The 15,011-nt window shown below is 48.8% G+C and overlaps 1 protein-coding gene across 1 annotated transcript in view; it reads right to left on the reverse strand.

The window, feature by feature from the left end:
- LRIG1 (leucine rich repeats and immunoglobulin like domains 1) overlaps nucleotides 1-15,011 on the reverse strand; it is a 114,255-nt gene that overhangs the window by 56,101 nt on the left and 43,143 nt on the right. The window contains exon 3 of the mRNA XM_040994779.1: nucleotides 7,952-8,026. Within this exon, the coding sequence (XP_040850713.1) occupies nucleotides 7,952-8,026 (75 nt within the window). The remainder of the gene's footprint in view (nucleotides 1-7,951; nucleotides 8,027-15,011) is intronic.

The following is a 15,011-nucleotide window of genomic DNA, read 5'->3' on the forward strand; positions in this document are numbered from 1 at the left end:
AACAGATGGTCTGTCCTAACTAGCTCGGGACATCCAATCTGCCAGTGTGACTGGGGGTTGGGTGGGGGCTGGCCAGCCTAAACTTCAGCGTGTGGAGAACATCCTGTAACTTTGCATAAGGTAAGAAGTGCACCTGAGCTCACAAACAGGCTTCGTCAGCACACTCACCCTCAATGTCCACACTCTGGGTGGCGTAGAAAGTGGAGGTAGCGAGAGGGGTGACATCAGAGTTTTGGAGCCCCATGCCTCACACAATTGGGTTTGCCATGGCCAGAAGGACAACACCCTCCCAGTCTCCAAGACCACACATGGTCAAGTACACAGCGAGCATAGGACCCAGAGATGGAAAATAATGAGATCGGGACTCAGCTTTGTCACTTCCTGGCTCTGGGATCTAGCGCAAGTTACCTGCCCTCTCTGTGCCTTGGCTGTGTCTCACAGAACGGCACCCGTGACACACTAAAGACACAGCATGGCAGACCACACGGGCTCATGGTTGCTATGTGTTCATCCCGAAAGTCAGAACTGTACCTGCGCAACACCATCAACATCTAACCATTTTCGCATCCCTAACCCCTGCCAAACCCACCCACCCCCCCACCAAAAAAGCCAACTCTGCATCACTCAATCTATAAAGTAAACCATCCAATTGCTTAAAAACCTTGCCTTTGAAAAAGCAGGGTTAATCTGGTATTCCACATCCCACCCAAAAAACGACAGCTTTATGAAAAGGAGGCCCAGCATAAATGCAAACACATTTCTTCCACTTGGACTGTAAAAGCTGAAAATGGCTCCCAGGTGCAAGCAGACACAATAGACTCGGACTTCTCTGCAAGGTCAACCTGTGGGTCAAAGTCAAGCCAGCCATTTTCGGATTAGGTGCATATGCACATGAGGTTTTCCCCCGTGGTAACTGGATTACAGGAGCCACCTGCAGGAAGTGAGGAGGGGGAGGTGGAGGCGGAGGAAATGGTCCCAGTTGGAAGGAGACTGTTGATATGGACGGACGCCAGCCCCTTTCACATCGGGGGTTGTGCAATGATGGAGCAGCTTTCTGCTTCCTTGCTCGGGTTCATGAAGCCCTGAGGAGTTCTCGACACCCACTGCTGGGAGAAGGGGCACTTCCCCTCTGAGACCATGCGTGACTCTCAGGCCTTGAGAGCAGCCTGTATTCCCACTGGATCCTGCACACTATTTAAAGCTCACGCAGTCATCAGGAGAAATGAGACAGCATGCGCAGGAGAGACAGAGCAAATCCTCAACAAAAGACAACATGCGAGAACAGACCTGAAGCCAAAAAGGGCAGTTATTTTCAGGATCAACTTCCAAGGGCTCTCCCCTTCCCCAACTCTCCCTGCCCTGTAGCAAATGTGTTCCCTTCACTTTGTCAGCAAATAACTTACAGATGTACCTCTCCCTGGGTTGGTTCAACACTCCCACTTGCAAAGAAACCAGGGTTGGGGGAGGGGGGGTGGACAAAAGAGAGGAAAATGGCAAGTTAGGACCCTGTGATCTGATTAGGCTCCTTCCCCAAGGCGAGGCACACATGGACTCAGGGACTAAAGGCAGACTGCACTCAGCAGTTAGTGTCTAGGACAGCTCTGCTTTCTCGGTGAACAGGACACTTGACTGTCTAAAATGAGGCTCATGCGTGGCGTCCAGCACCAGTTCTGAGGCTGCAGTTGGAACTAACACCAGTCTTGCTCTGTTCCCCAACAACCACCGGTTTCCTTGGCTCTTCCTGAAAGCCTATTGACAAAAGGAGGCTGGAGGCAGGAGAAGCTGCCCTAGAAACGAACCCAGCTATATCCCTTTGGTATAACTCCAAGTGCTCTGAGTGACGGCTGAACGTGCTCAGTGTTCCAACTTCTGCCCGTAGCTTATGCCCAACTGGCCACGGGAGAGAGGGGAAGACTGGCAGTACAGGCCTCCTCAGCTAAAATGCATTCTTCACCTGGGACCCTTCCCTGCCACACACCGCCAGCAAGGACAGGAGTGAGACGCTCCTCGCCAGTCCTCTGCCCTTGAACACCAGTGACCTGTTTGCCCACTTTTCTTTGCAGTAAGACTGCGAGGACCTAGGGAATTGAACTCCAGGCTCTGGCCTGTTTCATTCCCATGGAGCCTCATGGACTACCTGGGCCAGTAACCCACACAGATGCCTCGCAGGTGACCCAGGGTGGGCTTGCTCTGCTTTTCTCTTTCTCTTTCATCCCCTATTGACAGCAGCGTCACAGTGGCCATGGCTGGGGACACAGGCAGCCAATAACCCACTCATTCACAACAGTGCGAGGATGGGAAGAAGCAGTGAGGCAAATGTGGATTCTTGATTCTCCCGCTGGGATGGGAAGACGCATCCACATTTCAAACAAGCCATTCCACTTCCCATTGAAACCAGGGCATGCCCTTCAAGCCAGGAGTGGGCTAAGGATTTCTTTGGTCCCAGAGAGGGACAGAAGGAAGGCAAGGGATTCTAAAACTGACTCCTGCAAATGAATGTAAGTCTGTCAGAAGAGCCGCCACTCCGCACAAACTGAGATAAGAACAGATCTCCTGCCTGGGTCTGCTGGGAGACAAAACACAACAAACTATGCATGAAGAACCAAAAACAGCCCTAGGCCTTCAACACTGAGCCACACCCCCCCAGGTCTCTTCTGCCCACCAAGACCACAGCCCTTAGAATTTTCCTCAGAAGTGATTACTTTTGGTCCCAGCATTATGTCATAATGAGTAAACCTGCCACCTATGTTGCCAGCAACCCATATGGGCTCTGGTTTAAATTTACTATTTTTTTCTAATAAATGCACAAAGTGCTCTAAGGTCTGAAAAGTACCACTCAGCTTGAGAGAGAGAAAATGTATCAATTTATTTGGACAGCATAGAGGCAACTCCCCTAAGTTTCCACAGCAGCTGAAGTTGGTCAAGGCAGAAGCCAGGAGTCAGGATTGCCATTCCGGACTCCCAGGGGAGTGGCATCACCCATCTATTTGAGATATTCACCAGCTACTTTTCAGGACACACATGATCAGGAGGCTGGAATCAGGAGGGGAGTGCCCAGGATTCACACAACCAGGCACTCTCATACGGGATCCCGGCATCCACAGGAGCTTCCTAACCACTGTGCCCAACTCCTGCCATCATTATTCCAGGTTCAATGACAAAGGTAAACATGCAAAGGTTTTCACACGAATTATTTAGGATGTTCTTTATCTGCAGATGACGCCCTGATGCAACAGTCTGAAGGGCAGCTAAGCAAAGACAAAGACAAAGGAGGCTTCCCCCCAGTGTCTCAAGTGGAGAATGGAGTCCAGCCTGCTCCCGCCAGCACACACGCAACCACGGGGCGTCAGGAGTCACACTGACTGTGCTTCGTGCGTGACCTCTAACGGCCTTTAGGCCAGGACCTGAAGTTGAACCTATTCTTCCAGAGTTGAAATCTGGGTCCCCCCATTTGAGTGAAGACCGTTCTGGGTCTCCATTTGTAGGATGGACCCTCTGAGAAGCTCTTATTATTCTCCTTGGCCCTGAGTGGCAGCAGATCATGGCAGATTACGGCAGCCTCCCCTCTAAAGCTGCTCTTTAATTACGCTTTAATGTGCATTGATTTTTGCATTAATGAGGCTATAAAGAAGATTGATTTCGCCAGTCTCTCCCAGCGGTCTGCAAGGTATTCTGCGCGTTAAATACTCTCATTGATTTCCCTTCACCCATGGATCCCTACCCCCAGAAGAGTGCTGAGGCCTCCACCCAGGGCCCCCTCCACCCCTGCCTCTCCCCCAGTGGCATCAGAGACAGACAGGCAAGGCGCTTTCCTTCCCAGTTATAATGTCTCAAAGCTACAATGAAGAGATGCTAAATCTCTCATTGATTGCATTTCATCAGTTTTTCGTCAGCTGAGAGGGTACAGCAAAAGGCAGATGGCTAAAGTAGTTTCTGGTATTTCTATTTAACCGATTTATATTCTACCCTTCTTGAGTGAGGAAGATCTGGGAAGTTACTGCTGAAGGAGTATGACGCTTGGGACAGGGAGTGCAGAAAGGGGACAAAAATAACCCAAAATTGACGGTGAGTACAGCACACTGAGAATACAGAATGGCGTGCTTTAAAACAGTAACTTCTGCTATCTCAAGAATTATTTTAAAAGAAAATATTTTTCAAGATTAGCAGAGGTATTTGCATGGGCTTTTAAATACAACATACACCTAAGGAATTTTAATAGCAGCATTACAAAGTCACAAGTAACTGCGTGCAGCTAATTGGTGCTTCCAGCTTCCATGATCATGGACAGGGGTGAGGGGACAGCTCAGCGACCAAGCGTAGCTGCGGCAGGACTTTCAGCTGTGCCACACAAGGGGAAAGAAATGATGTGGGCCAGCCAGCTGCCCTATGGGAGACACACGTGGGCACAGCCCATGCGGGGTGGCATTTCCACTCTAACTGATCCTCTCAATGATACAAGTGCAGTTATACCAAGGGCAAAGCGGAAATTTTCCTTCAACAAAAATGTTGCTCGGGCATCAGACAAAATTACTGTTGCTGTGGGAATCTTGAGTTTCCTGGACTCCAACTTAAAAAAAAAAAAAAAAAAAAACCTACTGGCAGATTCTGCCCTCATTTAACAGAAAAGTCTGTTTCTTTTTCTGAGAACTACTTTATGGAATTAGCTCCCTCACTCCAACCCAATCCTATTAAAAGCTTTCCTTGAGTTTTATGGTTTCTGTTATTAAGGACAAATGACTCTGGTATTATCTTCAGAAAGCGATGCAAATAAATCCGCTGTCGAACAAATACTTCCACTGAATTACATTCCCTTAATTAGAAAGTATTAACCAATTGAAATTCTGCTGCTTGACTCTGGTTCCCAAACTTCTGGAACTCTCTTTTGAAGCCAGATGCAAAACAAAACATGTTCCCACGGGAGTGCTCCCAACTGTGACACCTGGCAAAACAAGGAACTTGGGTCTCAGATCAGAGAGACCTGTGTGAGCCAACACACCCACAGATGAACAGCCAACCTCAGAGGCAAAGTCCACAATGACAGGTGTCTGAGCTGCTAGCCGAGGAGACATAGAGCGGCACTGGTCACCCAACAGAGGGGTCGCTAAGCCTTCTGGGCATCACTGTCCCTTCTCCCCATTTCTGGGTCTAAGAAGCATATCAACACTTTACGGACGCTTTCACCTCCTCCTCCAACAAATAAGGAAGCAGCAACTACTCCTGGGTTAAAACTGCACTGCACACAGAGAAAGTCAAAATGTCTGATCCCCACTTCCCCCCCGGTACACCTGCCTATAAAATTTTACCCCAAAAGCTTTCCCACATGGCCTTGGTTATCTGCTCTACTCCCTTCACGCATTTTCACTGCTGTGCTGACCTGTCACACAAGGGGAACAAAAGCCTGGGGATGAAGGACGCAGCTTCGCTAACTGCCAACTGCCAGTTTCTGACCATGTGTTGGGGTGTCCACATCACGGCAGGAAGGGCCACACAGCATGCTGACTACTGGCACGGCGCATGATACCTTTGAAACATAGGAGACAACCATGCAAAGGCTGAGTGATGGGCGTCACCCCATGGATGCAGGCGCTGTGGGTCGGGATGGGACAGCTGTTCCCTTAACTGTCAAAGGACACTCATCTGCTACCGGCTCTGGAATTTCTCTGTCCTTCGCTTGTCCACTTAGAAGACACAGGAAAGTACAAAGGACGACACCAAAGTCATCTGTAACCTTGCTTCCCAGACCTGCACCACACACTGCTAACTTCCCTTCTCCGGCACTAGCCCCGGGCATCCAATCTAAGAATGCAGAACACAGGCAGCTTAGAGAAAAAGAATAAAGGCCTTTCAGTTTTTGCAGTTTCACAGAAATCCTTGAGCAAGTCAGATGGAGACCAAAGAGCACAGCTCCAGGCCAGAGGTGGCTGCCAATGCTAACCTACATTTTCCAAACCAAATTGCAACAGGCAGGCAAGCTTTCCCCCCTTTTTTTTTTTTTTTTTTTTTTTTGCTCTGTGCTTTACATATTTGAATGCTGTCTAATGGAATAGCAGGAACAAAGCCAAACAAGCCCCACTATTCCTGGCACTGGGGCCAAGGAACAGTAAAGTATTTTTAGTCAGCAGAGCAAGGTACAATTCGAGGTGCCACAGGCCCAAGGGACAAGCCAGGAGCCCCACTTGCCTGTGCTGGAAGCTGGTTCAGAGTTGGCTACCAGGCTCCTGCACCAGGAGCATGGAGGTAAGAGGAGCGATGTGTGGGCATTTGTGTCCTCTCTCTCTCCTGCCACCCAGAAGGCTTTCACAGAACCTCTTGGTGTCCTCTCTGGTCCTGACTTCTTCCAGGGGAGGAATAAGAGAACTTAAACCAACACATCTTAAACTTGACCCAGTGGGCCCTGGCCACAGCCCTTTAAGACTGGAATGATGCATTTCTGATACACTCAGGGCAAAGAGTGACACTGCTACTCCAGGAGATGCGTTTCAGACTTAACAGTTACAAGCACCTTCAAGTGCTTTGCCCCATCAATGCACAAGGGATTACCAACCACCCCTAATCAGCTTCAGCTATGGGCAACCCATTTCATTTAGTCAGCAATTCAACACCTGCCCAGATGCTAGGCACAGAGACCGAGTATAACAAGAATGCCTAATCTTTGCCTATTCAAAGGAACAAAGGACCACCCACCAATGTGACACCCGGCAGAAGCATCACTCACCACTGATACACCACCAACGAGCTGTCCTGCGTGAAGCCAGGACTGCCACACTCTGCTGCCCGCGGCCTCATTGTCCCCACGCATTAAATGGCTCAGCAGATTTTGTAAATGAGGAAAGGGAGGATCTCAGAGATGAAGCCATCTGCCTAGAATCCACAGGTGAGCCCCACTTCTAACCCTCTGGCTTTCCTGCAACCCCTGGATGCCTTGAAAAGAGCCAAGAGCACGGGGCTGCGTTCCAGCAGAACATAGCACCCCCTCAACCCAGCGGGCCTGTGGCCAGTAAAACTCTGAGCTCTTGTGAGCTACACTTGCAGTCTTAGTCACAGCACCTTCCTGCCAAGGCCCTCTGCCCAGCCAGGCCTTGGTGCTGAGAAAAGATACATTCAGGTGAGCAAATGAATTACAAAACCAGCAAAATGAAAATACAGTCGATCTGTGCAGGGCTGGGATGGAAACAGGAAATTCAGTGTGAAGAGGGAGGTGCTCGGCTGGGGAAGCTGCCAACTAAATCCAGTTGAGAAACTGTGGGACTCACGACTGGTTTATCTGGAAAGACCTCTGGGTGAGTTTAAAACAAGCAGGCACCTCCGCCTGGCTGCCAAAGAAACACGGGTATGGCCAGGTGCTTAATTTCCTGGCACAGGCTCTTTGAAAGCTCCAATGATAACAACCCCCGCCTGACATCTCCGTGGTTTGCCTGCTTGCTTTTTCAGTTAAGGCCTTTTAGATTCCTTTTCACTTGCAGCGTAGTTGTTCTTAATCATCAACAGGTTGGGTTTTGTCTATGACGCTTGACTGGGACCACTCATTCTTTATTTTCAGAGGTCTGGGGACACTTTTTGTTTTAAAACTAAAATAAATCAAGTCACATTCCTAGTGACACTAACCTGAGATTGCTTTCAATTCACATAGCTTCCTTTGCCTCTAGTTTATTCACCTGAGTTGCAGCTTAACTACTACTAGCAAGAAACCTAGACCCATGCATCTCTGGGCTTCAACAGGCAAGATCAATTTTCCCACTGAACAAGAGAGGAGGCAACACCCTGGAGCTTTTAATTCTGCAAACTCCAAAACAGCAAGCAAGTCATTCACTGCAAACATGAGAGCTCCATAAAGAAAGATTATCACCAACGAAGTTCCCCTGTCACCAGAGGCCAGCAAGACAACACGGCCTCCTCACATACCCCAGAGTCCCCTAGCCCCACCCCACCCACCTGGCACAGCACCACTTACAGAAAGAGAGAGGTGACACGCGACGAAGCGGCTCCCAGTGATGGTACAGCGGTCAATTCATTATTGTTGAGGTACCTAAAACAACAGGGAGAAATTAACCACCTGAAGTGTTTGAATAATCCTTTAAAATCATGCACATATGAGGAAAATCAAAAAGCACTCCAGAACATGTAAAAAAAGATCGACTCTTAACGAAAGTGAGTATTGAAAGGGACAGGGGTCACCAGAACAGATTATGACATCACAGTGAGGAACTCAACACCAAAGGCAATGCTTCTTATCCAGGACAGAGCTCAAGAGCAGAAGAGGCCAAGAGATGGGCTCAGAACTGAAGCACCTGCTGTGCCAAAGGTCAGCACGTGCAGAACCACAGCCACAGGCTTGGGACACATGGGAACTATTATTTGAATGGCTCATCTCTGTGTGACATAAGGAAACTGGACTCTCGTACATTTGGAATTTCAACTTCTTTGGACTCTGATGAAGCCTCCACATGCATTATCCAGGGGCTGAACTGGCACGTTGCACATATAAGACATCTTTTAAACCCCAAGCGGACAGAACTTCCTCTTCAAGCTGCCTTCCTGCTTGAACACTTCAAATCTGTATTCCCATCGTTAGTATCTCTCAGTAGGAGAAGCCCAGAACCAAAACACAGTTCGCCTGGTCTGCCCCCTGAGGCTCTGCAATCTGGCCTCCTTAAATGGACATGTACTTCCAAATCTGGAAAGAAAATCCAAACTCAGACTTGCAACGTGAGCCCAGAAAGCCTGGAGGAAGCCAAAACACAGTGTTCAGGCACTCTGCCGGGTGACACGCTGGAAAGAAACCGCCTTTGTGGTGAGAAGCAACTGGGTTCCCCTGGTCTCCATTTTTAGGGGAGTTAGGTCTTACGTAGAGCAGCTTGTGGCCATTTGAAGATAAACCGCTGAAGTGACAGCTGTATTCATACAAGAATACAGCTAGCATTTGCTTAACTAGAATAATCTGGTTGTCCACCATCTCTTATTGAATTGAATAGGAAAAGGCGTGGGGTTGGTGAGGTGGGGAGAAGAAAAAGACCTCAAATTATCCCATTTGCTTTCCTCAGTGCCAAAGCCAGTTAGGGCTGAAGCTTGGCAATTACCGGGCCATGGGACACAGACTGCCTGTTTCAATAGCTGCATGGCTGGAGCATCTGGCAGAGAGAAAGCAGATCCGTATCATGTGGCAAATCCTTTCTCCACTTAAAGGGCCCTTGTTTGTGTGTTGAAATAGACAATTAATTACTTTAACAGTCTCTTATCTGACTGCTCCCTAAATCAGATTGTTTCTGCTTCACCTTTTATCTCGCCCAGCTCTGTAGTGATCCATTTCCCAGCCAAGCGTAGGGGATACTTAAAACTCTACCCCACTTGTCATCTCGACTAATAAATTTTCATAGTACCCATCAAGGCACCTAATTAGCAGAAGAGGCCCTCGGGTTTTATCAGAGCAAGAAACGCTAAGGTCAGGGAGCTGCTGCCAATTAGCTTGCTAAGAACTCTGGGTTTCTCAGAGACTTAACCAGGAACACACAGGACAGCAGTAGCCACAGCAGCAGGGCACTTGCTGGGGGCCTACTACATGTGGAGGCAGCACAAAGAACCTTCCAGATGTAGTAACTTGTCTTTAGATCCCTCTAAGTAGGTCCTGCAGCCTACGCATTCTGGCTTCCGCTTTATTTCTGTACAATCACAGGGGGGAAAAGGGTGGAGGAAGCATCATTTTCATCATTGCAACTCTAAGGTAGGTAACAGGTACCTCTACTATTTCCTATAGGATGCTAAGTCAGTTTAAGCAACAAAAGTAGGGGCACACAACCAGGAAGGAACCAGCCAAGTGCAGAACAAGAGGCAGGAGTCGTGCCACAGCAGGTGAAGCTGCTTGGGACACCCGTGTCTCATACCGAGGTCCTAGTTCCAGTGCCAGGTACTCCAACATTCTGCCAACCAGCCTGGGAGGCAGCAAACGACAGCCCAAGTGTTTGGATCCCTACCATCAACATGGAGTCCCTGGTTCTCAGCTGTGACACAGCCCTAGCCCAGTTTTTGCATTTGGAGTGTGAGCCAGTGGACAGAGGCTTCTCTCTCCCTCTTTACCTCCTTCCCTCTCCTGTCTCTTTCCCTGTCACTCTGCCATCCAAATAAGCAAGCCTTTAAAAACAAACAAATAAACAGCAGGACAAAGCATGGCTGCAAATCCCAGACCAGCCATAAGCGACGAGGCCAGCAAACACAGGACAAGCCGGAAAGCTCTTAAGCCCTTAGGTAACATCACAGTTGTTTTTCTGCCTGCTTGTAATGTGACTTGCTTTTAAATCTGCAAAGGAGGGCGGGAAGTTTGGCTGAGGAGCATGGTCTCTGGTCAGCCCCAACTGTATACCGGAGAACCTGAATCCACTCAATTTTACAGAAATGAACAAGGAAAGGAGGCCATTACAACACCATTTCTGATGTGGAAGTGCAGGCTGGATGGGCAGTGCACCAGGGCTGAAGATTCATGGGGCACCGTGAAGCTCAATGGGTAGCCCTGGGGTCCAGGGGCTGCTCTCATCTCAACAGGCCTCCCTGATTTAAGAAGACCGTTGCAAAAGAACTGTGCATCTAGTTTGCTTGTAGATCATTTCTGCTTTAAAAAGATAAAGTCTTGCTGGTTCTAATGCTGGCTGATCGGCTAGTTTCATCCCTGCTGTCTTCCCCTTTGTTCGCTTTATCCCCTGTTGAAATGAGAATACAATCCTCAGAACGCCAACAGAGGCCAAATTTGCTCTGAGAAGGGAAGCACTTCTTGCCAGACTGAAATAGAGACCAGTCAAAAATAGGACAGCTGGAGCTTTGAGGGGGAAAGGCACTCGGCAAGTTCAGCAGTCTGTGAAGAAGGAAACTCCAGGGATTCAGAAGTTGTACCTAACAAAAATCTTCTGAGTAATTCCTGCAGGGCAGTCCTCACCCTTCTTCATCCACCTCAGCTTACAACTTATCGAGTGTCTCCATAAGTTCCCCCCAAAACCCTAAACAACTTTCTAAATGCCAGGCCTTTATAACTGAAGCTTTCCCCGATGATTCAGATCCAAGAAGTGCCTCCGGTACATCACACTACGAATCACCGCCTGGCCTCAGAGCCAGAAAAGGTCTAGGTGAGGTCAACAGGGCTACACGCCCTGCCTGACCCCAGGGCAAAACTTGGACACTGGACCTGTCCCAGGCAATCCACAAGGCCAGCTTGCACTTTCTCCCAAAACTGCCACTTACTTGGCTTGATTAAAATGTCATTACATTCTGCAAGATGCCAGTGTTTTCAGACATATTACAGTATAGAATTACTAGCTTCACCAAATTCAGCCTCAACAAACAATGTCAAACCAGCCCTAGGAGTAATTTGGGGTTTCAGCACTTTCTCTTGCCACACTCACAGTGAAGAGCTGAAACAAACCCACAGTAATACTCTCAAACCATTTGGGAAAAAAAAAAAATAAAAACACGAGGAGTACTCAGTGCAAAAGCAAGCTTCCTTGCATGTCAGTCCTCTGGATCCCCTCCAACTGGGAGCCGCTGCTGCCCGCTGCAAGAGATGTACGCATGCTTCTCTCTCATGTAAACACTTGCGTGTTATACAGACTGCCATACACTGCTCTTTTCCCCTTAATAATACATCCTGGAGCGTGCCATAATCTGTTTAACTGGCCACACAGCCCTCTGTGTGAAGGAACCATTTTACTTATTATTTGGCCAACCTGCTGTTGGTACACAGAGTGGCTGCTTCCAATTACAGAGCTGCAATTAACAACAGGCAGGCAGGGGGTTGTAACCCTAGTCGTTTCGTGTCTTTAAAGGGGAAACTGTGGAGGCAGGTGGTTAACGTGGCAGTTAAGAGGCCTGTACCCCACACCCCAGGATCTGGGTTTGATTCCTGGCTCTGGCCAGCGACTCCAGTTGACAACCAATGCCGAACACAGTGAAGCAATGGTGACAGCTCAAACAGCCGGGCTTCTGCCACCTACACAGAAGACATGGATTGAGTCCCCAGCTCCTGGCTCTCATCCCAGCCACTATGGTCTCAGCAATGAGCCAATGGATGGAAACTCACTACATATCTTTGTTTCTCTGACTCTCAAATATTGTTTATTTTTTTTTCCCCAAATGGAGAAAGCCTTTAGTAACAGGTAAGAACACGGCTTCACAACCAGGGTGATTTAATCACAGCTTTAAGTACTTAAGAATATCCCATACTAATAAAGGTTTTGGGAAGAGTTCTGCATATGTTGTTTGTGTAGCAAATGGTCAGGGAAAGTAAATAACATAGGAATAGTTACCTTAAGTCAACAATTAGAAATAATAACAAAATGCTCAACAATCACTCTGTGCTGAGCTCTGGCTTAAATTCTCCACATAAAAATATATGACCGAATGCTGTGCCCATCCTCTGAAAACGGTACCAAATTATAAACCCACCACCAAAGAAGGAATTACAGCACAATAACAGAGCTACAACAGCTACAAATCCAACTTTACAGAGCTCAGATTTGTAAATCAGACAGATCTGAGATCCTTCCACCAAACTCCACTCCTTCCCCACTGCCCAACCTTCAGCACAACACTTAACCTTGTTGTGACCCAGTTTCCTTTTTCTGAAAATGTAAATAGCAGGGGTACAGGCTTTTGGCAGATCTGGTTAAAACAATTACACCTAAGCAATTAAGATACGGCCAGGTAAGTAGACAATGCTGAACAGGTGGTGTCAATTCTCAGCCAGGAAACAGGACCTCTAAACACCCCCTGGGTATGTCACCCTTCCCTTAAACACACCAGCAGCACCGGCTGGGGAAGCAGGGCAGCCATAAACAGCCAGCATAAGGCACACAGCAAGGCTTCTCCACCGCCTTCAGAACATTCTGGGCCAGTGGTGCTGTGGGCACACACAGCCCCCACCGCAGGCTAGTGCATGAGGTCAGGCAGCAGTAACAGGATCCTAGTGTAGCCTTGACAGAGGGCTACATAAATAGCCCCACTTATTATAGAGGTGCCCCACCCTGCTGGACCCTGGCTGCAGGCACTCCCTGGTGGGCTTTCCTCAGATCTGTGGCTTGGAAGCAGCTGCACAAGTGTCCTCGTGTCCTCCAGAGGCCTGCCAAGGGTGTGCTGTCCTCCTCCAAGCAGCCGATGACATTCTGTGGTTCTGGGGCCTCTGAAATGAAACCACCATGAAACCACGACCCACTGCCTGCCAGCCTGTTGCTCAGGAGCCCTGGCAGCACCCGACAAGCACTCAGAATCAGTCCATTTTGGAGCACTGAGGTGCCCACTGCAATCTCTTTTCTTCCCTACTCCTTCCCCGACTCCTCACCCCTCAATTCCTGGCAGCCTCCTCCTGTCTCCAAGCAGTCACAGGCCCTCAGGGGAAAGCCCAGATCTTTATCAGTGAGAAGTTTTGCTGCTCTAAGCACCAGCAAATTTGGCTCATCCATCCCACAGGGCAGGGGGTGGTCAGAGGGTCATTCTGGCAAGGCCCACAGAGTCGTTTCCAAGCCATACAACTTAAAAACTAGCAGAAGAGAGGGAAATGATGTCCTTAAGTCTTTCCCATGTGCAAGGTCTGGCACATCCTCTTCAGTAAGTGTCTACGGTAATAACTGATTATGCATTGCCACAACAAAGCGGGACAGGAAACAAAGCAGATGCAAAGCCCTCTGTCCAGAGACACAACAGGGCAGAGGCAGAACCAGAACTCGACCCCAGGTGTGTCTACCACCAGATGTGGTGTTTCCCCTTTTATCCCTTATCCCCATATGCTCCAATGGGACCTCAGTCTTTACAGCTACCACAATCGGTGAGTCATCAGTGGAGGGATGGGACAGACAGAATCCTGTAGGAGTTACTGCGGCCAGGGGGAATAGATCCAGTTCCTGGGTGCACTACTGGTGTGATTTCAGCTAAATGCCATGAATGTGTTCTTCCTGCTGCCTGGGAAGGGAGGAACAGAGACCAGGGAGTGCTGAACACCATGCTAACTTACAAGCAACACTGGCAGACGAACAGGAAGATTCACAAAACACTAGCCCTGGGAGCACTGTCCCACCTATATAAAGGCACATCAAAATGCAGGAAAATGCAACTAAAAGATATACTTATTTTGGCGCAGAAATATTTTTGAAATCCATGGCATGGCTTTTTTGTAGCGTCCATTTTCCCAGGAACTTTGGTAGATATCGCTCATAAAGAATGAGTGTCAGAATTGTTCTTATACCAAAATATATTTATTGTCTACGGTTCCACTTCCACAAACTTTCTCAAGTCTCCTCGTAAGTGCAAGTGCAGCTCAAGAGATGGAAAAAACCCACACTGTGTGGGTCAGGACTGAAGATGGCGAGGGGTTTGGATAAGGTGTCTGGGAGAGTAACAGCCGACACGGCACAGAGAGAAGACGTGGACGAACTGCACACAGAGGAATGACCACTTCCTGTCTTTGTCCGTCTTCAGCCGGATGCTGCAGGTAAGATGAGGAACATGGGAATCCAGGGAGCACACCCTCACGGCTCAATGCTCCGGCTTTGGGATCTCCCAGACTTGAGCCCGACCATGCACAGCCTTGCCAACTCCTTGAGGGTCCAAGTTTCTTTAACCTGTCTGAGCTGCTGCTGCTGCTTTGTGAAGTGGAGGAACTCCCTGCAAAGAGAATCTGTTCTGTCCCAGCATTGGTGTGAGGCTTCAATGAGATCATATTCCCCCAAGGTTTATTAGCACAGAGCTGCTGTGATTATTGTGACTGTTCTTAAGCAGGACTCGTGACCAGCATCCCCCGTGGAGGCCTGCACCCCCAGCGAAGTCTGATGTCCTGGGTTGTAGCTCTGGGTGGGGGCCCGCACTCTAAGAAGCACTGAGCAGGGGAGGCCTGAAGGGAGAGGTTAAGAGAGCCGAAACAGATAAAAAGCTGGAAGCAAGTCTGGGCAAGCAGCAACTGGCACCAGGGAACCAGAGAAAATACAACACTCACCTGCCAGCTCCAAGCCCAACTTGGTAGTTGAAACCAGTACCTACTATGG

This window comes from Ochotona curzoniae, unplaced genomic scaffold, assembly GCF_017591425.1.
Source record: "Ochotona curzoniae isolate NIBS_2020 unplaced genomic scaffold, NIBS_Ocur_1.0 contig_908, whole genome shotgun sequence".
NCBI classification, from domain to species: Eukaryota; Metazoa; Chordata; class Mammalia; order Lagomorpha; family Ochotonidae; genus Ochotona; species Ochotona curzoniae.